At 38.8% G+C, this 24227-nt stretch overlaps 1 protein-coding gene across 5 annotated transcripts; it reads left to right on the top strand.

Annotated features, from left to right (window-relative positions):
- The first annotated feature begins 962 nt into the window (after positions 1-962).
- Positions 963-24065, top strand: GSS (glutathione synthetase). 5 transcript variants are annotated; one of them, XM_007419881.4, is made up of 13 exons: positions 963-1111; positions 3465-3601; positions 5076-5221; positions 6527-6602; positions 9917-10056; positions 11203-11319; positions 14210-14290; positions 16264-16341; positions 17274-17340; positions 18177-18371; positions 18623-18704; positions 20568-20757; positions 23413-24065. In XM_007419881.4, exons 2-13 carry the CDS (start codon positions 3473-3475, stop codon positions 23534-23536), a joined length of 1425 nt encoding a protein of 474 aa, XP_007419943.1. In that variant the 5' UTR covers positions 963-1111; positions 3465-3472; the 3' UTR covers positions 23537-24065. The 5 variants fall into 5 exon arrangements, with proteins under 5 accessions (XP_007419943.1, XP_088009690.1, XP_025022953.1 ...); XM_025167185.2 differs by lacking the exon at positions 963-1111 and adding an exon at positions 1118-1261; XM_015888250.2 differs by lacking the exon at positions 963-1111 and adding an exon at positions 5793-5877.
- The last annotated feature ends 162 nt before the right edge of the window (positions 24066-24227 follow it).

Raw genomic sequence — 24227 nt, 5'->3', positions numbered from 1 at the left:
GTAGGTGTCAATACCAGGCTGAGCTTCTCTTGGCTAGGTAGGGTGAGGTCTAGTCCTATCTGAATAGGGCACTGCCAGGGAAGCCCAATGAAATAGGTGGCAACTATGGAATTCTTGCATGTAAACAACGTGAGCTTTTGAAAGTGACTGAAAAAGTATTAAAAAGATGACCAGAGAAGGGGGGGGCAGTAAGGAGGAGAAAAAAAGTAATTTTTGAGCGAGAACTACTTCACACACAGGTACATTTGTTATATGGATAAATGAGAGGCTCCTATCAGGCAATGGACACTTCCTCGGACAGTACAAAGAAAGCCTGAATTGCCTGAATAGAGCGCAGTCCTTCTGAGGCACAATGTTCCAGAAAAGGGGCTCTCCATCCCGGCTTTTGAACTTCACCTCAACCCGGTGGATGGCACGTGCACGCCCCGTGAAAGGACTACTCCCGTTCGCCCTCCCTCCTTTCCTCAGCGGCCATCTCGCTCCATGACGGACGCTTCTCCTTTCACCCGCAGGCGTCCCCTTTGCAGGTCTTACAGCAGCTCATCCACCCGGGAGGGTTACTTGACCCCAGGACAGCATGCGTGACGTCAAAGACGTCGGCACTCCTCTGTGACCGGACCCTTACATGGTGAGGTCACCTTTCCCGATATCCAAGCGTCCTGGCAGGTAATAAACGCCCGACAGGCAACAGCTTCGGTAGATCGCTTCCACGTCGTAGAGATGCCCTGCAGTGCAATTCTCCCCATCTCGCGGCCTCTGCTTCAATCCCACATTCCAATCCCTCCCTTCCCCGCTCCGGACTAGTTACCATCCGCATTCAAATATGGCGCCCGCTCCCGCACACGTGAGAAAAAACCCTTGATGGAGGAACATGCGTCAGCTGAAGAAAAGGAGTGGAGGACGGCGGGGCTCGCCTCCGTATTTGCATAGGCTCCGCCTTTCTCCTCGGTATTCGCCCTTATGTCTTGTACGTTATCGATATGATTATACGAGACTCCTGTCAATCAGTGCAAATAGACGCTGGTATTCGTGGATAGGCTGAAAGAATAGCCAATCTGTGAGGGGTTATCTGAGCGGACATAGCTGTGGATTCTCGCCCGAGTGGCTTCAGGTACCGAGTTGGATGGGTGGGTGCCGGGGGTACAGGATGTCTGTCCTCTATTCTTCTTCAATTGTTGCACAGAAGTTTGAATCCACGGAAGGGGCGCGGTATGGCATGAGCTGAGGATGTAGTGGTCGGCGCCTTTCCTCACGTGCTAATGTGAGAAGGGATGAATAATGAGAGGGGGAAGGGTAGGACCCAGTGGTGCCCGTTAACCCTCTCAGGTGACAAAAAATGGGGTGCGGGACTATTGAGGGCAGAAGGACGCAGAGCAGCGTTTATCATCGATTGGTGGGGGTGGGGTCTGAAGAGGTAAGCCGCTGTTGAGGGGCTTGGCGAAGCCGAAGTGGACTGGGATCAAGGCCAGCAATGTCGGGGAGAGAGGTCGCTCCTGAGAGGCAAACATGGCTACAGGCCCTTTAAAAGCTACTTTAACAGAACTGTCAAATCATTTTATGATGGAAAAGAAGGCCCTCCATGTCCCCAGGTTCTGGACTGAGAATGTGGGAAATCTGGTTTAAAAGTTGCTGTTGTTTACAAAGTTAGGAAAAAAGTGATTTAAAACACCGATTAACTGGAGAAAGGCTATAGATGATTCAGCATTTGCTTTTTGTGTATGACACTTGAGATATTTTTTCCCTCCTTTGTTTGCTTGCATTTATTTTAATCTGTGTTAAAATAATGCTAGTGTGTTTCAGAGAGAGTTAAAATTTTTCTCTGGCCATGATGATTTCAGCCATAGATAGACAATATTCTTTTAATAAATGGATTGGTCTTGTATTCTTTTTTCATACTCCCTTTATAACAGGCAAGGAAAATGAACTGTTGCAATGTGCGTAGACATCCAGGTTTCTTCCAGTAATAGACTAAAGTTGTAAGACACAGTAGCTATCTTACTGAACCTTATAAAATAAAGTTGTTTATACTTGTTCAAGTAAATGGTTTAAATTCTTTCTAAGTAACTCATTGTTAATATTACAGTGTTTGGTTACATTGCTTAGTGCAAAGTTTCCTTTGAACAAGCTACTCCCATTAGCCTGGGTTTCTGTAGAATGCTTTAAAAGATTATAATTGCTGTTCTGACATAAGCTGTCAAGATAGATATCCGTAGGGATTCATTATTTTACTTCTTGGCTCATGCAGGTAGGCTTCATAATTATTGTTAATAGATCACTGGTTTGCCCAGAGGTATAACTGCCAGATGAACTTCGTTATTACACTAAAAATAATCAGAAATTGGGGAATTCCTCTAATAAAAAAGGATCCTTCCATCAGTGCATTTTTTCTATCATGAATTAATAGAATATTTCTGTGTGTGTCTCTCTCTCTCTCACACACACACACACACACACAAAGAATGTATTCTGGGAGCTCAGATGCAGGTTCCATAGACACAGACAGTTGTTACAAAAGACAGCATTGTAAATTGGTGACTGTGTAAAATCTATACCAACAAAGAGGATAGTTCTGGGGATGAACAGAATATAATGATACCTCAATTACTGTATTCCACTAATTCTGTTCTCCAGCAATCATGAAAATCTGATTTTATCTACAATACTATTTCATTTTAAGGTGCTTCATAACTATATATTTTGGGAATCATTCAGTATATTTCTGTAAAACAATGTTTCCCTTCTTTTTTAAAAAAGTTTTATATGTCAGAGTTGGTATAATTGGAAGAAAAATAAAAGATGACTTGTGAACCATAAATACTGTAATTCATTTTTATTTTTTGGTTTTTGTTTCTGTTTTTTTTACATTTACTTCAGTGAAAATAATTAGACCTAAAGAAATATCAGTCTCTTTACTCTTGTGAACCTGAATGCTGGATGTAGGAAAAAGATCTTGGGAGTTAGATGTGGAATATACATACTCATGTCTTTGGTCAAGTTTGAAGTTTGCTAAGAAATTCTGGATGCTACTGTATATATTAAGTCCCATTATATTCAGTGGGATGTATTCCCAGGTATTTATCAGACAGATAGTGTTTTTTAGACTAAGTTACAAAATTAGATATCTGTGAATAAAATCAACTTCTTAATGATGACCCTACATTTCTAGAATTTCCTTCCAACATATTGTGCAAATTTTAAAACAATCCTTAAAATCTGAATAAATTCCAATTTGCCTTTTACTAACTCTCTTTGTGTTGTTGACTTTTGAGGTTCAGAACTGCTTTAAATGGGTTATACAACTTATTATTACATGTTTTCACTCTGGATTTTCTATTGTATTACAATTTGATATTTTTAATGGATATTGAATCTTATTTTAATTCTGCACACGATCTTGGTAGTGTGTGTGTGTGTGTGTGTGTGTGTGTATCATTTTTAGAATTTTATCATGTTTACTTTTTCAGTCTTTGCAATGACTGCGCTTTGGAAAGATATTTTGCAGAATGTCCAGCTCATTCAGTATGTGGCTCCAATTGCAATAGATGTAGCACTACTTGAAGGTGTTCTAATGAGGACTAAAGATGACCCCACTGTTTCTGATGTAAGTTCAAAACTAGAATTCATGTTACAAAACCTTTTCAGCACCACATACTTCTCCGTGCATAGCTGACAGGTATTGAGACAAGTTATTGTGGCAGTGTTGTAGTATTGTTTAATAGTCATTTACCTACATTTATACCCTCTAACAACTGTAGCATCCAACGTGAAACTATTTTAAAAAATCAAATAAAGTTTGTTCTGTTTAAAGAAAATGAATTTATTTTAGTGTGAGAGGGCATTAATTCCTGCTTTCATCCCAGTTTCATCAATAAAACCTGTTCACTGATAAAGCATCATGCATTATGATTCTGGCTTGCTGGCATATATGGGTAGAACCATAAAGACAAAGAATGGTGTGAACTGATACAGAATATTATATAGAAAGGTAGCTATTAGTTTATTGCATGTATCATTCAGTTCAAGTAACTATATGATACATTGTTATATATGCAGTTGTATAAATAAACTCAGTAATGTGATAAAACTTTACTATAGGTAGTCCTCACTTAACAACCACAATTGGGACTGGAATTTAGGTCACTAAATGATGCAGTCATTAAGCGAACCATCATGTGACCGGACCCAATTTTATGATCTTTTTTGCGGTGGTCATTAAGTGAATTACTACAATTGTTAAGTAAATCCCATGGTCATTAAGTGAATCATGGGATTTCCCATTGATTTTATTTGCTGGAAGCTGGCTGGGAAGGTTGCAAATGACGATCACATGACCCCAGGATGCTGCAACCATCATAAATGCGAGCTGGTTGCTAAGCATCTGGATCGCGATTGTGGCCATGGAGGTACTGCAACGGTCGTAACTTTGGACACCGGTCGTAAGTCAATTTAGTGCTGTCATAACTTTGAGCGGTCGCTAAACAAATGGTTGTTAAGTGAGGACTACCTGTAGTTATGTGTCCTTTATTCTTGGGTTGATTTTTGCATGTTTGTTCAGTAGACATTCATAACATTTTACATTTGTTAATCATTTGTACTGCTCATCTTCTGCTAATCATTCTTTGTGCAATTAGATACTTGCAAACATAAGTGGGTAGAGAAATTCAGCCATATATTGGTCAATGAAAATGGCTGACAATTATCTGCACGTAAAGCAAAGTTTGCAGTAATTTGCCTCCATGTGATTATTTCACATATAGTAATATTAACAAATCTGGCAGCAAGTAGTAACCCAATGCGAGCAAGCAGGCCAAAGTGACGCAACATACATGGAAAGCTCTGTTTCTTTCATTTGCTCCTATTTGCCTTTCCTTTGTAGCTACATCATTTGTGGAACACTGTTGTTTCCATGAAAGCTCTGCTTCTGAAAGTACATAATATTGTCAGTATAATTCTGCTGTAATGAGTTGCCTCCCCTACATAATTCCAGTATGCTTTAAAGATTTAAAAGAGTTTCATTTGGTTGCTTGTTCAAAGGGAATGAGTTGGCATACCCATTGCTGTTCTCTTATTAACAGGTAGTGAATTATGCACCCTTTACACTGCTCCCATCTGAAGTACCAAAAGATCTGCTTGAACAAGCCTATTCCATTCAGCAAGACTTTAACCTGCTGGTGGATAAAGTTAGCCAGGATACAGAATTCCTGGAATGCACTCTTGCCAGGTATGTCTGCCTTTTGCATATTAAGGAAAAAAAAGTATTTTAATTTCAATTTCCATAGTTGATGGAAATATGTTTGTACAGATAGTCCTTGGTTAATGACTGCCCTGTTTAGCGACCATTCAAACTTACAACAGCGCTGAAAAAGTAGCTTTATGTCTGGTCCTTGAACTTACAACCATTGCAGTGTCCCCACGGTCATGTGATCACGATTTGGGCGCTTCGAAACCCATACACATTTACAACAGTCACAGTGTCTGTGGTCATGTGATCACCATTTGTAAGCTTCACAGCCAGCTTCTGACAAGCAAAGTCAGTGGAGAAGCCGGCAGTAAGTCACAAGTCATGTTCACATGATATTGCACTTAACGACTGTGGGTGATTCACTTAATGACTGTAGTGGAACTGACATAAGTTGGGCACAGTCATGTGATGTTTCACTTAACCACCACGTCCCTTAGTAACAGAGTTGCCAGTCCCAATTATGGTCGTTAAGTGAGGACAACCTGTATTAAAATTGGTTTAGTGGAATGTGAAGGAACATTCATGCATACTTCCTAATTGTTTACATCAGGCTCTTCTCTCTGCCTATTTTATTCTGATGGCATTTGTTTGGAAATGACTGGGAAACTAAGGAAACGTAATTTATTTACTTTTAAGTAAGTATCAACCAGCACTATATTTCATGTCCTGTCATGTTTAAACACTATATGACATTCATGATTCCAAGACTGCGATACTTTTTCATGAGAATGGTCTTATGATTCTAGTAGTTACATGACAGTTGGAAATATACAATGTGAATTCCCATGCATTATCAATCTGTATGCCGAAAATTCATATATACATTTTGGGTTTTTCTTTTTGCATATAAATTGCTGCTGGAGGTCCAAGTAGCATCAGAAATATGAAGAGCTGGATTTTTTAAAAAATTCACTCAGCCATACAGTAAATTGATGAAAAATTGATGACAAAAAATCTTCCTAATAATAATTATTATTTTACTAATATGATATAAATTTTTTAAAAAGGTAGGCTCACTCAAGATCTCTCTCTGCTAACCTATTTTTTTATATAATGAGCATCTGTATTCCACAAATATATTAGAAAAGGTTATGGGAAAAGAAACATCACTCTAAAATATTTGGTCTAATGTTTGGACTTCTCTGCCCCTATCTCGTGAAGAATTCTGGAGAACTGAAACTTTCAGTGTTATTTTGTGTCTTTTAAAGTGGTTTTAGATTATTATTGTATTTTTACAGTATGTTTGAATTCTATATATGATCTCTCTTTTCTGTTTCTTCCTAGTATCATTAAAGTGGATGACTTTACAGCTCAGCTTTTTAAAATTTACAAGCAGGTTTTGAAAGAAGGAATGGCTCAGGTATTTCATGAAAGCTGCTAAAGCTACTGACATATTCCTGACAAGGAATCCTTATCATAGCGTTAAACTTAAAAATATCAATAATAATAAAGACTCACCCCAACGCCGCCCAGAGTTATGTTTGTGAGTTAGGCAACTATATAAATATCAGGGAGGGAGGGAGGATCAGTCTAACCCACCCATTAAATATAATCTTGGACCTCAAGGAAACCTACTCTACCTTCACCCTAGTGGTAATTTTTTTTACTCTAACAGTTACCTTGGCAGGCATGTAACATAAATCTAATGTTACTACTTGGTATAAATCAGCATAAAGCTAATCTTCCATGAAAATGAGCCCAAGATGTCCCTAACCCTCACTCTAACTTCTCACATGCCTGTCAATACAAATTTTTAACTTAAATTTTTTACTAGTAAACAGTTCCTATCATAACATAAATATAAGGCTACTACTAATGGTAAACATTCACTCAACAAATAATCTTCCCAATAAATGTAACTCTAAAGCATAAGGAAACCTAACTGTAACCATTGTTTTACCTTATGGCCAATAGAAATTATACCGTAAAAGTTACCATGTCAGGCAGTCCCTATCATAACAAGAGTACAGGTAGTCCTTGCTTAACGACAGTAATTGGGACTGGAATTTCCATTGCTAAGTGATGCAGTCACAAAGCAGAATGTCACATGACTCTGCCACTTAGCTATGGCAGTCCTGGCTGTCCCCAGTTACCATCATTGAGCGAATCACTGCGGGTTGTTAAGCAAGTATCTCACATGATCACAACTTCTGACTTCCTGCCGACTTCCCCATTGACTTTGGTTGTGGGAAGCCAGCAGGGAAGGTAGCAATTGGATTGCGCCCATGCAATCTCTCCTTCCCTGTGGATCCCGTTGCTCTCCGTGGTTTACGGAGCTGCTGAGGGAAATGAAATGGCAAAAGAGATATGTACAGCACTGTTGGAGGTCAATGAAGGATTAACTTGATCAAACATGGGTAAGAGCTGCTGTTAGGGCCTACCTTGTGGCGGTAAGGGCAGTGAAGTGACAATACTTCTCAACCCTTATTGCATCCGCAGATTGCCATCCAGAGACATTGTTTCAGATGACATGAGCCATTTTAGGCAAGGGGAACTCGGAGATTCATCTGCAAGGCTGGGCAGAAGAATTTTCAGAGCATCTATTGGACAAAATTGCTTGAATTCATTCCCAGTTAGATGCCAGCTTTGGTACAGGTCCAGTGGAGATGTCTGTCACAGTCTTGCTGTATTATCTGGGAATGGTTTGAACCTGTTGGGCCTGAGGAAGCAGACAGGGTCCTTATGACTGAGCTCAGCCTCCTTAGATCCATGCCCCTCCTGGGTGGGTAAGGCCACCCAAGAGAGGACATGTGGCTGGGTTCTGGTGGTCGATAATTAATCCTTGGGAGACAGGGTGGTTCCTTCATCTCTTAAGGAGGTGTTGGTTCACCCCCTTCTCAAGAAGCCACTGCTAGATCCCACCATATTGGACAGTTTTCATCCAGTGTCAAGCCTCCCTTTTTTGGGGAAGGTTGTGGAGAAGGTGGTTGCTCAGCAACTTCAGCGACCCTGGATGAAGCAAATTATCTGGACCCCTTTCAGTCAGGATTCGGGCCTGGACATGGGACAGAAATGGCATTGATCACACTTTTGGATGATCTCTGGTGGGAGCAGGATGGGGATAGTGCACCCATCCTGGCCCTCCTTGACCTCTTGGTGGCTTTCAGTACCATCAACCCTGGTATCTTTTTGGATCGGCTCTGAGTATTGGGAGTGGGTGGCACAGTATTGTGCTGGTTCTCTTCCTCAGGGGCCAATAGCAGTCAGTGTTGATCAGGAGTGAGAGATCCCACCCTCAGTCCCTACTGTGTGGGTTGCCGCAGGGTTCGGTGCTGTCTCCATTCCCATTCAACATCTACAATAAACCATTGGGGGAGATCATCCGTCACCATGGGGTGAGGTATCATCAGTATGCTGATTATACTAAATTATATCTTTCTTTCCCTGGTAAATTAAGTGATGCTATGGATGTCCCGTCCCAGTGCTTGGAGGCTGTAGGGGTCTGGATGGGGAACAAGAGGCTTCAACTGAACCCCAGCAAGACTGAGTGGCTTTGGGTTTTAGGGCCTTCCAGATCTAGAATTTTACCATCTTTAGTACTGGATGGAATGGCACAGCCCCAGACAGGCACAGCTCGCAATCTGGGGCAGTTCCACTCCATCTGAACTCATGACTCCTGCTCAAGGAGGAGGTGGCAGCTGTGGCCAGGAGGGCCTTTGCACAACTTCATATTCTGTGCCACTTGCACCCATTCCTGGATTGTGAGGCTCTGCTCATAGTTACTCATGCCCTAGTCACTTCCCGTATAGGCTATTGTAATGCGCTCTACATGGCGCTGCCCTTGAAGAGTATCCAGAAGCTTCAACTGGAGCAAAATGCAGTGGCATGGGCAGTTATATATTCCCCTAAGAGGACACACTTTACATCTCTGCTTCGTGAGCTGCACCGGTTGCCAGTTTGCTTCTGGGTCCAATTTTTTTGACCTTTAAAGCCCTACATGGCATGGGGCCATGTTATCTGAGGGACCGTCTTTTCCCAATTACATCTACCCCATGCTGCGGGTCCCGTCTGCGAAAGAGATCCATCTGACGGGGCTTAAGAGGCGAGCCTTTTCTGCCATGGCACCAGCCCTCTGGAACATCATCCCTCCCAAGGTGAGGATAGTCCCAACCCTTATTGCCTTCCAGAAAGCCCTTAAAACGTGCTTTTTCCAGCAAGCCTGGGGATCCCCTGATGGTAGGGAGCCCTCAAGTTCACTGTATTATGTGTGATATTCTCCCGCTTGTGGTTTTGTTTTTATCTATGTTTACTATTTTAATCGCTTTTAATTGATTTTGTTGTATGTTTTAATAATAGGTTTTATTGTACGCCACCCAGAGTCACTTCATGTGAAATGGGCAGCCATATAAATTTGACAAATAAATAAAAGCTCACCTTAAAGCTTATCTCCAGTTAAAAGTAATCATTTATATCAACCAACCCCATGGAAACCTAACCCTAACCCTAGCTTCACCCTACTGCCAATAGAAATTTTCTTCCTTAAAACTTCCCTTGGTAGTCAGTCCCTATGGAAACATGAACCTAGAATCAGAACAGCTATCATGTGGATTATCTTGTGGTTAAGTGCTGAGTGCAGTCAATAAATAAACTTCATATGATGGATAATAATGCAGAGTAATTCTCCTTTTGGAATACTTGCCACTATAGCTTCTGCTATGTTTATGTCTTACTTAGTCAGTGTTTTTAGGAATCAATCGCTCTGATTACATGTTTGACTATGGTGCAGATGGTTCTCCAGCTCTAAAACAAGTAGAAATAAATACCATTGCTGCAAGCTTTGGAGGCCTCACATCTCGAACCACTACAGTACATCGGTAAGGTTGCCAGCAGACTGGGTTCTTCCACTGTGTATGATTTTAGCAGAGCAAATTTTGACTGGAATTCTACCCTTTGCTTGCTTGTGAGTGTGTTACTATTGGTCTGTTGTATTCTGCTGTAATAGGGATGGTAGAAAGCTATGCAAAATTCTGAAGATTTGCCCTTCACTTTTGATGATTTCATCCACCAAACTTTCAACTCTTATTTTAAGGCTACTTAAAAAATATCAGTTATTACTAACATTTTGGCTGGCTCAGACAGAGCAGAAGTGTATGGGAAAAGGATAGTTGAAATGCCTATATGAAGGCCCATCTAAGGGAATACAGCATCTTGAATCCAAAGCTACCTCCTCCTCATCCATTCAACAACCTATTTGTGGCCTCATTGCCCATCCAGTATATTAGGCATCATGGCGGAGGTCCCTTCTCTTGGTATATTTCCACTGCAAGTGTAAAGGCATCAGCATAGAATTCTGAATCCCTTCTAACCATTGATATGATGAATAAATTGGTTCTCCACACTTGCTTGTTTTTACTGAAAATAAAAAAGAAAGCTGAGCTTCTTAGGAACTTGAATTCTGCCCTGAATTATTGTTTCTGCACTTGTAAGGTGCAGTTACAAAAGACAAGCAAATCCTTGTTATATAATTTTCAGAAAGTTTCAGATATTTAAAACCTGTTCCTACACAAGGAAAGATATGTAGCTCAGGGTTGAACTGTGAGTCCATGGTGCTCTCTGAACTTGGTTGTTTGCCTGTAGGTGTTTCATTACCCATCTAGGTAATATCATCAGTGCTGATGAGTGTGGGGTTTGCTCTCTGTTTATATACAGTAGCTTGCCCTGCCAGTTTTGGGGGTGGTGGTGGTTTTCTCTGATAAAATCTGTTGCCAAGTTCAGAATGTACTTTATAGTGACATTTATTAATGGCACCCTTGAATAAATTGCTTTGACTACAAAATATATGGCAATGATAATCTGTCCCTGCTTGCTTTTATTTTGCAAGTGAAAATGTTTTGTATATAAGTGCATATATGCTTACAGTGTGTGTTTCAGAAAGGGTTTAGGTCTTTTATCTCTCTAACAGCTTTGTCTTGACAGTTGTATGTTCTCAATCATTTTATTACTTCTATATATATGTATAGGCATGTGCTGAATGTTTTGGGGAAATCAAAGGAAGCCTCAAAATTGCTTTCCAATAATCCATCCAAAGGGATTGCTATGGGCATTGCAAGAGCTTGGGAACTCTATGACTCAGATAGGTAAGATAAGTGGCTTGTAAAATATCTGCATAGCCGTGTGTGTTATTTATATGAATAACTGAGGTTTGGGGCACATATTTGTCTAATGTGAAGTTTTAGGAATCCTGAAAGATATAGCTATATCTTTCCCTTCTACTGCAGTTCTCTCATTTAATTTTGACTTTTCTCATTGCCTTTTGTATCCTTGTATTTCAGCATTACTTGCATATGAACAAACTCACATGCTCACATTTTATAAGATGGAAAAATTGCAACAGAAAAGTCTTTGGGGAAAAAATGGAACCATTAATACTGGAACTGGTTTTCATTTCTTATTTATTTAAATATTTTCAAATATATACTCTAGGTATATAAGAAAATGTCATATATGTCCTCACAGTTCTTAGGGCCTACTTCTGTTTATTTAGCATTATTCCAGTAATACTGACCATCTTTATCAACTTTTTAATTATTAGAAAGTTGTACTGATTCTTCCTATACTTTATTCTTCCTTGGACGGTGATGGAGGTTAATTTATTTGTTAAATTTTTTATAACAAAATTTTTATAACTAAAATTTTTATGTTTTGTAATTGTTGAAAGTATTGACAGAATAAATAATGTTTATATAATAAAATCAAAATCAATACTAGTAAAAACAAACTGGAAGAATAAAATATCTTTATTTGCTACTAAATAAACATCAGGCATATTTCTCCAAATAGAGCATTCCACAACTTATTCTTCACAGTTCTCTGCTTCACCTCAGGGATAGTACAGTATCTGGAAAAAAATGTATCATAAGTTCATTAAATAATAAGCAGAGTATTGAAAGTTTGAGATAAATACAGGAAAATAATCAATCCAGATTTATCCTCTCTTGCTTTGTTATTAAATGTTTATTTTCATGAAGAGGAAAGTACAAAGAAATTTGCTCAGTGAAGAGATAATTTATATAGATTACAAGATTTGATTATTAGTAGGACAAAAGTGAAATCTTCTGAGACTCTGACTTCACAGTTACCTATCTGACTGGTTTCAGTATTTTCAAATAAGTAGTGTAATATTAAAAGAACTACAGAAACCAGGAAAAATTTGTGAAGATTTGACTAAAATTGAAAATCTTATAACACAAAACATGTTATAACACAATATTTGCTAGGCTTTATTTACAAATTGTTGGTGAAATATGATTCAGAAAACAAACATTGTATGTTTAAATGGATGCAGATTTTAAATGTAGTAATAGATATGCAACAAAAATAATTTATATGGAAGAAGAACATTAAATTTACCCCAAACATTTCACTTCGAGAAAACTGGTATAAGATATTTTATTGTTGTTATATTACCCCAGTCCTAATCGCTAAAATGGACAATTCATTTTCTAAAAATTGTTGGAAATGTATTGACCAGTTTGGATCATTCTTTTATATATGGTGGCAGTGCTGTAAAGCTCAGCAGTTCTGGAAAATGATTTATAATGGAATGAAACCTATTTTAAAACTTGAATTTCTTTTTCAACCTGTGATATTTTTATTAAATTTTAGAAAACCATATATTCCTATAAAGTATATTGACTTATTTATATTTATTTAGTTAATACAATTTAAGGGCTGCCCAATTCCAAACAATTCTGGGTGGCTTACATTTAAAAAATCAGGAACAATAAAAACTAAAGACAGATCATCTGCCTCCAGAAGTCAGACTCTCTATAACAAATAAAATATTCTACAAAGGCTCAACCACCATCCTGCCCAAGGCCTAGGAGAACAGCCAAGTTTTCAGTGGTTTTCTGAACGTCATCAGGTTGGGAGACATACAGATCTCTAGGGGGAGTGCTGTTCCAGAGGGCAGGAACTGTGACAGAGAAGGCATGCTTCCTAGGTTTAATTGAAGGGACCCAAAGCACACCCACTGTGCCTGATCTCACTGGATGAGCAGAAACAATTGGAGGATAGGCAATTCTCAAATAACCTGGCCCTATGTAATGAATGATTTTATAGGTGGTAATCTTGAATTGCACCTGGAAGCCAACTAGGAACCAGTGCAGCTTGCAGAGCAGTAGTGTTAACATGGGCATATCATGGCATGCCAATTACTGCCAATTTTGCCATATTCTAGACCAGCTGCAGCTTCCAAGTGGCCTTCAAGGACAGCTCCGTGCAGAGTGCATTGCAATAGTCCATGAATGCTAGTGATTGTGATCTTTTTCTCATCTTTGAAAGCATAATTGAAGGCAAGAAGATCTAAAGGCAGCCAGCAGAATATTGGCAACAGTAACAGAGGCCTATGGCTGGAGCTGCAATAAATCAGTGGGAATAAGCAGGAAGTGGAGAGGGGCCAGGCAAATATGAATAGTATGTAAAGGGCAGACAACCATAAAGTAAGCAGAGAGACAAATAGGAAACCATCCCAAACCCCCTAGAGGATCATGTGGTACATAAAGATTGAGATTATGTATACATAAGTAGCATATGAAGTGGAGATTATTTTTGCCAGATTCCTTTTTGTGGTTGGCAAAAATAATTTTTTAAAAGGCTGAGGAATCTAAGGGCTGCAGGAAGTATGGGACTGATACTACTGGAGGGGTGGAACCCATTAATTTTTCCTCTTGTTTGGGAAGAGTTGGATTATTTTTTTTTTTTAAGGAAAGTTGGTATATCAAGTCTAGCTCAGGCTTAATACATCTGTTTTCTTATATTACCTTTTTTAAAAAATATAAAAAGTTGCACTGTTCCTGGGACCATAGCACTGAATGTGTAGCAGCACACTTTGCCTGTGTATTCTTACAGATTACCAATCCCTGTTTCTGGATGTTACATAATATATAATAAATATTAAATATGTATTTCAAAATTAGAACACCAGCTAATGCTCACAAGTTGGTACATATTGTATTTTTATTTCAGCGCAGTGGTGATGTTTCTGGTTGAAGAGGCTCAGAGGAATATTTTTGACCAACGCTGTATAGAAAATGTACTATGGATGAGGTAACAGTCTCATATAATTAGGATGAGGTATTTCAGACAATCCTATTCCATAGTGCTGGGCAAAATGTCTCAAGCTGAATGCTTCAAATTTGAAATACTTTGAGAGTGAATCATACTTGAATTTGAATTTGAATGGCAGCATGAGTGAAAAATGGACTTCTTTCAGTATTTTTCTATAAAAGTGTTTTGAGTTTGAAACAATTCCTGTTTTTGATCTAGGTACACTTTTTTAAATGCCCCAAACAGCCCTGTTTTGTACTTGAAACAGCTGTTTTACATTTGAGGTGGCAGGGTTTTGGACTTGAAATGGGATGTTTCAAATTTAAATACTTCAAACATATCTCTGCTATTAAATTAATTCCCTGAAAGTTGACATCATTAATATCTGGTTCCTTAAAATAAATTTTGAAGGTAAATCTTCAAACTTTTAAACTATTAAAATAGGGCTGGGAAACTCACAGTCTCATGCAAATTCTAAACTCTTTTTTTCTAGCTCCAGGAAATGCACTACCAAATGTGGGAAGTAAGCCACTAAGAAACTGATCTGAAAAAAACTTAAAAAGGAAAACAGCCAGTATCCCCTTCTTCCAAAATCTAAGGCATGATCATTTTAGTAACTTTACTGTCTTACACATAGCAGCTCTCCATACGTTTTCTTGTAAAAAATACAGACATGGTTTGCTATTGTCTTGTTCCAAGTTTGATTTTGGAATTCAGAGCAATACCAGTAAGTATGTTGAGTTGATAGGCAGTCCCAGAATTTTAACTGTTTCCTATCCCAGAAGAGTCTTCTTCCTTCTACACAAACAGCTGTTGCATTTTCCAGCTTGAATTCTGCTAACTCTGCCATTTGGTTTTGCTGTGCAAAACTTTTTAATTACTTTTTGTTCTGTTTCAGAACTAGAAAAAATGTATGCTCTGTGGTGCTAATGCATACATGGATTTTATTAATAAGGAAAGAGAGATGAAGTTTTATGCCACTTCTCAGCTACCAGGAGCCCCAATGTAGTCCATGGTAGCTGAATGTAGCCCTTGGGACAATCAGTGCTGCCACATGGCCACAGAACATCCTCCTCAGCAGCTGTGGCTCAAGGCTTAACTAAATCATATTTTTTTTTATTAGTCCAGTTTATATCAGATGTCTAATACAAAAAATAATAGGCACTGATGTTTAAGAGAAAAGCATATAAAAAACCAGTGCTGTTCATGCTGAGAGAGCATTATCAAGTGATGTTCAATGTTAAGATCAACATATTGAGGTCAACCCACACTGCTAGGGTTGCCAGGCAATCCCCTCCCCAACCAAGCTCATCCTGACCCCAAGTAAAATCATTCCAAATAAGTGAAAAGATCATGAAGGCTGGCTAATGCAGAGCTATATCATTGATGCAGGCCAAGTGAAACTTAACCCAATAATAGCCGTATCTATTTGTTATCAAATGAAGCATATTAATAATCAGTAGACCAACACTCTGTTCCTCCTTGTAATACAGATGTCTTCTCTTTGATGTTCCCCCTACACCCCATTAATTGTAAAAGATAAATGGGGCCAGAATTACTTTTACAGAAGCTGTTCTGATTCTTCAGCAGCAATCTTGTCTTTTGGTATGCTTGAGATTTTTATATTTAATAATATTTTCCCCCAAAGTATTATTAAATAAAATATTATTAAGCAGACCATACCTTTTTGAAGACTGATGCTAGTTTAGATACTTTCCAATCCTCTAACAGAGATGTTGATCATTCAGCTATATTAAATATTTTTGTTAAATCAGCTATGATACATTTGATTTCTCAAAGAACTCCTGGATGAAAACTGTCTAACCCCAAAATTTGGCATCCCTCTGGCTGCTGCATTTTGAGCAAGCAAAGCTTCTGCATTAGTTCCACATAAAATGGAACCCCCATTTTACTTGCGGGTGGTTGGTTTCTGTTTAAAATTACAATTCTTTGTGTCTTTCTTGCATCCTAAGGAATATCAGGGTGATCCGAAGAAGTTTTAAAGATGTGTTTGAAAAAGCATCTTTGGACAGTGAAAACAAACTGCATATGTAAGTATTGTCCATAGATCTACCCCCTGAATGCCGTTAAACACTAGTAGTCATATAAGATATTAATTATCTTAAGTGGAAGACATCCTTGCCTACATTCAGCCTATAATGTTATGTTCAGAAAAGTTTTGTTAAAGCAAAGTGGTAACCCTGCCACAACTGTGAAGAGCTCTGTTAGCCTCTCTTTAACTACCATTTTCCATAGCACGAAAAGGCCAGCAGGTTTCTTTGCAGTGTCTCATTTTCCAAGGGCCTTTCCTCACAACATGGAAAGTGGCCTTTGTCGTTGGCATAGGGCAGTAACTCTCTCAGCCAGAAAAAAAAAGTCTAATGGCACCCCTCATAGGAATTTCATAATTCTCTCTCCCGGTCATGACTCTCACAGCATCATAGAAAAGCAATCCCTGTTAAGCAGGGATTAAACAGAAATGTTAGCTTAGGGCATGGATAGTTGGTATGTGAGTTTAAGGATATTTTCACATATCTGCCACTTACAATATTCGTTACTAAGCAGCACTACAAAGTATTTGTGTTGCATTTGTTAAAAATAAAAACTAGTATCAGGTATTTGGAAATGTTCACATGATCACCAGAATACGATCTGAAAATTGTTTGCAACTGGATATGTGAAATAACTCTCTTAATAAGTAGCTAATGAAGGGGTACATTAGTATTCTTGGAAATGAAGAGTGTGTGTTCAAAGATCAAGGTGAATGACTGTCTTGCCATTTTGAAAATCCTTCAAGATGTAATCAAAACATTCAAAATCAATAGAAATCTACTACATATGAATAGAATGTGTTGCAATGTTTCTGTGTGTGTGTGAGAGAGAGAGGGAGACAGAGAGACAGAGAGAGAGGGAGAATATGAGAATGTTTGAGGGATAAAAAAACAAGGGAGGAAAGTGCTGACAGATTTGCTCTCTGTTCCAGAGATGGGGAGGAAATAGCAGTGGTATACTATAGGGAAGGCTACGTGCCAAGGAGTTATAACGAACAGGTTAGTACTACTGTCATCATCTTTAATGGCTAGGCATAAGGTATAATTTATTTTAAGGACTATTTCAGGATGAATTACAATAATGTAAATCATATAACAATTAAATAGAAATAATGCAGAAGTCTTGTATACATTTAAAATGAAATTTTCCTAAACAGAGTTTGGTCCACAAGTTATGAAATAAATTCACTGAAAATTATTCAGTTCTTCCTATGGCAGTTGGCTCTCTTTCTCTGAACCTATTCACATAGCTCATTGCTACTTCAATAAACATTGCTAAGATGCTTATAACGATGCCTTTCTAAAGTATTCAGAAAACAATGACAAAGCACTGAAGTGATTTCAGTTGGGAGAGGGGGAGGAATTACTTTGTAAGTTTAATAGCAGTGGTGCTTTTGGCTGACATGTCAAATGCAGGCTGGCAGTTTCAGTGGATAAGCACAGATATTTTTATGCATTTCTTTTGCTGATATTCAGGTATCCAGAAGGTTGTCTTATGTTTTCTTTTTATCTGATTAAACAGTAGCGATGTACACATAATTTTATCATGATTTTATCAGTTTCATTCTAAAGGATTCTGTAGAGACATGCTAATTTTGCCTTTTCCCTGCAGTCTTCATGGAGTAATGCTCTGAAGAGCTTCTCTTTGTTAGGAGTTTATTGCAGGGGCTACAGATGCAAGGGGAAAAAAGAACATATAAGTAGAAGATAGTCTTTGGATCATAGCCAGTATCAGTTTCTTCAACTGTAAGATATATGACTGTTGTGCAATAAAATTTTTTGAATATTATATGTTACAAAAGAATCTGCACTGAGATTATTCTGTTCATTTTAAGAACTGGGAAGCACGGTTATTACTGGAAAAATCCAGAGCAGTTAAGTGCCCTGATATAGCTACACAGCTTGCTGGAACCAAAAAAGTTCAGCAGGAGCTGAGCCAGCCAGGAGTCCTGGAAAGATTCTTGCCAAATGAACCAGAGGCAGTGGCTCGATTAAGAGCAACATTCACAGGTCTCTATTCCTTGGAAATGGTAAGTAGCAGTGTGTTGTAGGAGATGTACACTGAATATATACAGGGCTATAATACAGTGCAAAATCAGAAACCATAATGGTGATAATATATTTAAAATATATACCTTTAATAAAATCTTTTGATAAATTGTGAACCTTAATTTTTTTCTAGGGCTGTTATATATCTTTAATGTATAGTGAAATTTTGTTGTTAGAAGCCAAGGTTAAGCATTTGGTATGGCTACATTGCAGCGCTCTTCTCTTCTTCCAGGATGAAGCGGGTGATAAGATGGTTGCCATGGCTCTTGCTGATCCAGATCGATTTGTGTTGAAACCACAACGGGAAGGAGGAGGTAATTGTTCCCTGGGCCTATATACTGGAAGTTCTAATAATTTATTTTTCAGTTAATCTGTAAGAATAAAAATGATTTTTAGTCTAATAGGATTTGGAGGCAAATAGGGGAGTTGTAATAAAAGTACCATGTAAATGAGTATCACGTATGAAAATTAATTAGGTTTACTAGGAGAATTGGATGTAGATGACTTATCTGATAAATAAAATGTTATGGAGGCATTATAGTTTGGACCCCAAGCATATTTTGGTTCCACAACTTTTTTTATTTGCAAGTAATGTTTCTGTCCTAAAAATGCATAGCCTTAATGAATACCATCAGATATCTAAGTTAATAGTTACAGGGGTACCTCTAGTTACGAACACCCCTCCTTACGAATTTTTCGAGATACGACCAGCTCCGGCCCCAAAAATTTACCTCGACTTGCGAACTCGCCTCAACTTACGAACCGGATCCGCGGCCATTTTCCGCCCGTTCCACGTGGTCCGCGGCCGTTTTTCTGCCCTGCCGCGTGGTCCGCGGCCATTTTCCGCCCCTGACACGTGGTCCGCGGCCATTTTTCCGCTCCTGACGCATGGTCCGCGGACGCCGGAACGGATTAACGGTAATTACATTGAACCTTATGGGAAAATTTGCCTCGTGTTGTGACCAATTCGAGTTGCAACCAGAGTCACGGAACGGATTAAATTCGTAACTCGAGGTTCCACTGTATATAGTAGTGCTGTAAGTATGTTCAGAATCAGAGTTTCAGCTCCAGAATCTAATATTTTCAAAAACTTTTAATGTCTTCTGTGCAAGTAAGAAAAGTCTGAAACAGAACCACCTTCAAACACATACATTCTACTATAGCAGAACAGTAGACCTATTCAAGCATTCTGCTTAAAAGTTACATAAACATATGAACTCCATCTATGCCATGCTTGCAATAGGACCTGTTCTGTGGTCATCTATGCATAGAATGCAAACATTTTCAGAGAAGTGTGCCTTCACATACACAACTACGCATGAAGGAATGTCTGTGCAGTTTGCAACTCGATCAGACTAGAGTGAGATTACACTTGTTCTCTCTGTGTGCAGATTTTCATTGTATGCACATCTCTTCCAGCAAAACTAACATCAGAGGTATGGGTATCAGCTTGCATTGCCTGTTAACTGTTAATTACAGTTTATTTATACAGTTTATTTTAAAGTAAAGTTATAGTTTATTTATACAGTTAATTAAACTCCTGAACAAGGCTAGTATTAAGTAGAAAACCATGACTAATTTATCAGATTTTAATTTCTTGTAATACTTAACAGTCACTACATATTATCAAGCAGAATTTTCCTCTGACTTGGTGACTCTAAAAACTTCTAAATGATGAGAATGTTGCTTGCTGATAGTTTAACCAAGAGAATTCTGCTATAATGCTGGAGGATTTGGGGGGAGATGGGCAGGGGACAAATTTAATAAATAAATAAATAAAATAAAATAAATTTTAGCTATTCCATAATCACTTTTTGTCTACAGTCTGTCTAGAAATACTTAGTACCATGGAAACATTGTATTAATCCATTTAACTGCAGCAAGTATAGTGTTTACTTCACAGTGGAATGCCTTTTTGTTGTTCAGTTATCTTCTCAAAATCCTGCAAAAGAATGGCCTCCTTTCTCAGATCACTCACATACATGCTATGCTGTACAATTCTGGGGAGAAATGCAAATCTGCCCATGTAAAATGTTGCCAATCACAGGAAACTATTTCTCCTTATTTCTCCTTCCCACTTGTCCTTCATGTTCGATATTGCTGGGATGAGATCAAAACCCTAACATGCAAATTAGCAGCTTTGTTTTGTCTAATATTAACATCTATTGCATTGTCAGGGAATAATCTCTATGGAGATGAGCTCAAGCAGGTTCTGGAGAAAATTAAGGACAGTTCTGAGAGGACTTCTTATATTCTCATGGATAAGATAAAGCCTCTCCCAACACTAAATTGCTTGTTGAGGGCTCATTGTCCGCTGAAAATATCAGAATGTGTGTCTGAACTGGGAATCTTTGGAGTCTATATCAGGTGAGAAACTGGCTGTAATTACTGGAGATGCTAATATTTTTACATTCCTATTTGTCTCTAGGTTTTCAAAACACAGTTTTTTGCTACTAGTGCTTTGGATAAAACCTGCACATTAAGTGCATACGGCATAGTGGTTATCTGTTGTTCCTGTTGGCCCTGAAGAAGTGGACAGGTCCTGGGAGCTGTGAGTGCATGCAGCTGTATTTTAGATCCATGCCCCTCCTGGTTCGTTTAAGACCTCCCAGGAGGTGGCATGTTGTTGGGCCCAAGCAGTGGTGAATTCATCCTTGAGAGGGGGTGGCCTCACCTGCACTTCAGAAGACTGTCACCTCAAGAGGGCATTGCTGGACTCAACTCTGTCAGATAATTTGTGGCCTATCTCCTTGTTGAGAAGGTGGTTAGGCTGCAGCTTCAAAGGGCTCTGGATGAGGTGGATTATCTGGATCCCTTTCAGTTGGGTTTCATACCTGGGTCTGGTATGGAGACAACATTGATCATACATGTTGATGACTTATGGCAGAATCAGGATGGGGTTGGGGCATCCATCCTCTTGATTTCTTGGTAGCCTTCAATACCTTTGATCACAGTACCCTTCTGAACCAGCTCAGGGGTTTGGGAATGGGAGGCATGGTGTTGAGGTAGTTCTCCTCCTTCCTCTGGAGTTCAGTCAGTGTTAATGTGTGGAGGGAGAGATCTAGCCCAAGGCCCTCGCTTCGAGTTTCTCAAGGCTTATTTCTCTCCCCACTTCTGTTACCTCTATAAGAGACTGCTGGGTGAGGTCATCCATCATCACAGCGTTATCATCAGTATGCTAGTGACATTCAGTTGTATATCTCAACCCCAAGCCCTTCATATGATGCTGTTGAGATGTGTGGAGGCTATAGGGACCTGGTTGGGGAAGAACAGACTCAGCCTTCATAAGATCGAGTGACTTTAGTATCCCCTGGATTCAGAGACTTCTGGGGTGGGCTCAGACTTCTTCAAACTGATCCAGTGCACAATTTATGGGTCCTTCTAACCTACAGCTTCTGCTCAAAGAGCAGGTGGCGGCTGCGGCTCAGAGGCCCTATGCAGAGTTCTGTGTTGTGTGCCAGTTGCATCTGCTTCTAGATCAAGAGGCCCTGCTCACGAGCACTCATGCCTTGGGCATCTCACAGATGGATTACTACGATGTACATTATATGGGGTTGCCTTTACAAGTGAGCTTCCAAGTGCAATTCAAGTGCTGGTTCTTACCTATAAAGCCCTTCATGGCAGAGGTCCAGGTTATTAGTGGGATTATCTATCTTGAATTATTTCTGCCCATCTGGTAAGATCCAACAGGGTTGGCATGCTTAGGTCCTGCCACTTAGAAAATGGCATCTGGTAAGGCCTAAGAGATGCGCCTTCTTGATTACCCTTCTGCTGTTTGGAACAGCAGCCCCCAAGATTCATTTGGGCTAGACTGCCTATCTTAGATATTAAGCATCTGGCCCTTTCCCCAGGCATGGGTCAGGGAGTGATATGATTCTGTTGGTTGAATTTTTCCTGGCACTTTATGTCCATATGATTTTGTATTTTGTTTTTAATTATTTGTTCATTATGTTGTTTTTACATTTATGGGTTGTGGGTTGTTTATTGACGATGTACAACACTCTTAAGTCATGTGCCAAGTAGCCAGCTATATAAATTGAACTGAAATTGAATTTAACATTTTAATAAAATGTTTGGTGGTAGAGTATATACTTCATATGCGAATAGTCACATGTTTCAATTCTTGGCATCTGAAGCTGTGGCTAAAAAAAGTATTATACTGGACTCTGAAGAGGGGTTGACAGTCAGGAGACAATATCAAGCTAGATAAACTAGTGATCCAATTCAGTGTAACTTTTACTGACTATAAAGATTGATGAACTAGATGCTAGAAGTCACTAGATGTTGCATCAGATTTATCACGTACATATAGGGATTTGTCCAGTTCTCTGCACAACTAGTCAATTTAATATGCCACTTTGCTGTGTTTAATGGAACCACATAATAGGAGAATGTGAAATAAATCAATTTTGGAAGTAAGTAATCCTATCTGCTACTTCCAGACACTATTCCCAACACTTCTATAACAATAGAAAGGAAATCAGTAAGCACAGCTCTGGATAATCTGTGTTTGAGATTACCTGTTAAACTGTACTCATCCATAAGATTTATGGTGGATTACAAGAACAACCCCACCCTCTTAACCCTCTGGAAAGCCATAAGGAACTGGCTTTCCCCTGAGGTGTTGGGATAGTAAGGTTAGAGCCAAGGGACTACACAGATGAATGGATGTAGATGATGGATGGTATGCCTAGTTTTTCTTGATTTTTTTTATTGTTTTCACTGTGTTTTTATCACTGTTGTTAGCTGCCCACAGTTGTGTGCCATATGGGCAGCCATATAAATCTTTTAAATAAATAAATTCCCCCATTGCTTGCAACTGAAATGCTTTCAGTGACAATATTATAGGAACAGTAAAGTGCTTTGGCCTGCCATTGCAGAACTGTTGAGCAAATGTACATACATATGCAAATGAACTGTTTACAATCAAGCAGCTTTGCTTAATGGAACTCTCTAGCAAGATTATAGATAGAGTTGAGCAATTTTACATATTCAGTTATTTTTATTTTTTTTCCCTTGCAGACATGGTCAGAATCTTGTGATGAACAAGCATGTGGGCCATCTCTTGAGAACAAAGGCTATAGAACATGCAGATGGTGGAGTAGCAGCTGGTGTGGCTGTCTTGGATACTCCTTATGCGATATGAGAACAAAATCTCACAGTGCTTGAAATGGGAGACATTTTTCTTTTAAGGCATGATTGCCAAATGGCAGACTTAATAATCAAAGTTATAGTAATTATGTTTAGTAATTTGCTGTCCTAGTCAGAAAACAGGATTCTAAATGACCTACATGGACAGTTTTCTGAAATATCCCTGTCAAAGATGGATCTCATGGATATAATGTGCTTTTAACTGCCATGGTCAACTTGCTGATAAGGCATCTCCTAAAAGAACTTGTGGATTTCTGATAGCAGAAAATATTCTTGATAACTTTCTACATATTCAAGATGTAATTCTGTGTTTCTCAGAGTGGCAATAAGGAATGAAATTCTTTCAGAATTACAGTCTTTTGGGAAACTTCCTGTTTCACTCTGTTTTTGCCTGAAAATGACCTGAGGACAAATAAGAATCATGTATGCATGTTGCTTTTTATGGTGGTTGTGGGGAGCTCCTTTGAAAGATGCACAATCACTAGCATTGGGTAGAGGGACTTAATAAAAAAATGTAGAAATCACTTCAGTTTCAGTGATCCCTGTACCCACCTGTTTTATAAAAACAACATAACCTAAGGAAAAAGCTAAAGATGATTTTGGTGGGAAATGATTTCAGAAACAATGGTAACAACAACAAAACAGCCAAGTTTACTAAGACTAATTTGAGCTAAAAGTAGTTGTCA

The sequence above is a fragment of the Python bivittatus genome, unplaced genomic scaffold, assembly GCF_059951505.1.
Source record: "Python bivittatus isolate LINGU-HERP-01145 unplaced genomic scaffold, Pbiv_v1 ctg000700_np1212, whole genome shotgun sequence".
Taxonomy (NCBI): domain Eukaryota; kingdom Metazoa; phylum Chordata; class Lepidosauria; order Squamata; family Pythonidae; genus Python; species Python bivittatus.
The sequence above is the reverse complement of the archived record's forward strand: the minus strand, read 5'-3'. Positions and strand labels throughout refer to the sequence as shown.

Excerpts from the sequence above, each read along its gene's own strand:
- GSS (XM_007419881.4), top strand. The coding sequence starts at position 3,473 with ATGACTGCGCTTTGGAAAGATATTTTGCAGAATGTCCAGCTCATTCAG. Across the intron at positions 5,222-6,526 it reads CTGGAATGCACTCTTGCCAG|TATCATTAAAGTGGATGACT; the intron begins GTATGTCTGCCT and ends GTTTCTTCCTAG. Across the intron at positions 20,758-23,412 it reads ATCTTTGGAGTCTATATCAG|ACATGGTCAGAATCTTGTGA; the intron begins GTGAGAAACTGG and ends TTTCCCTTGCAG.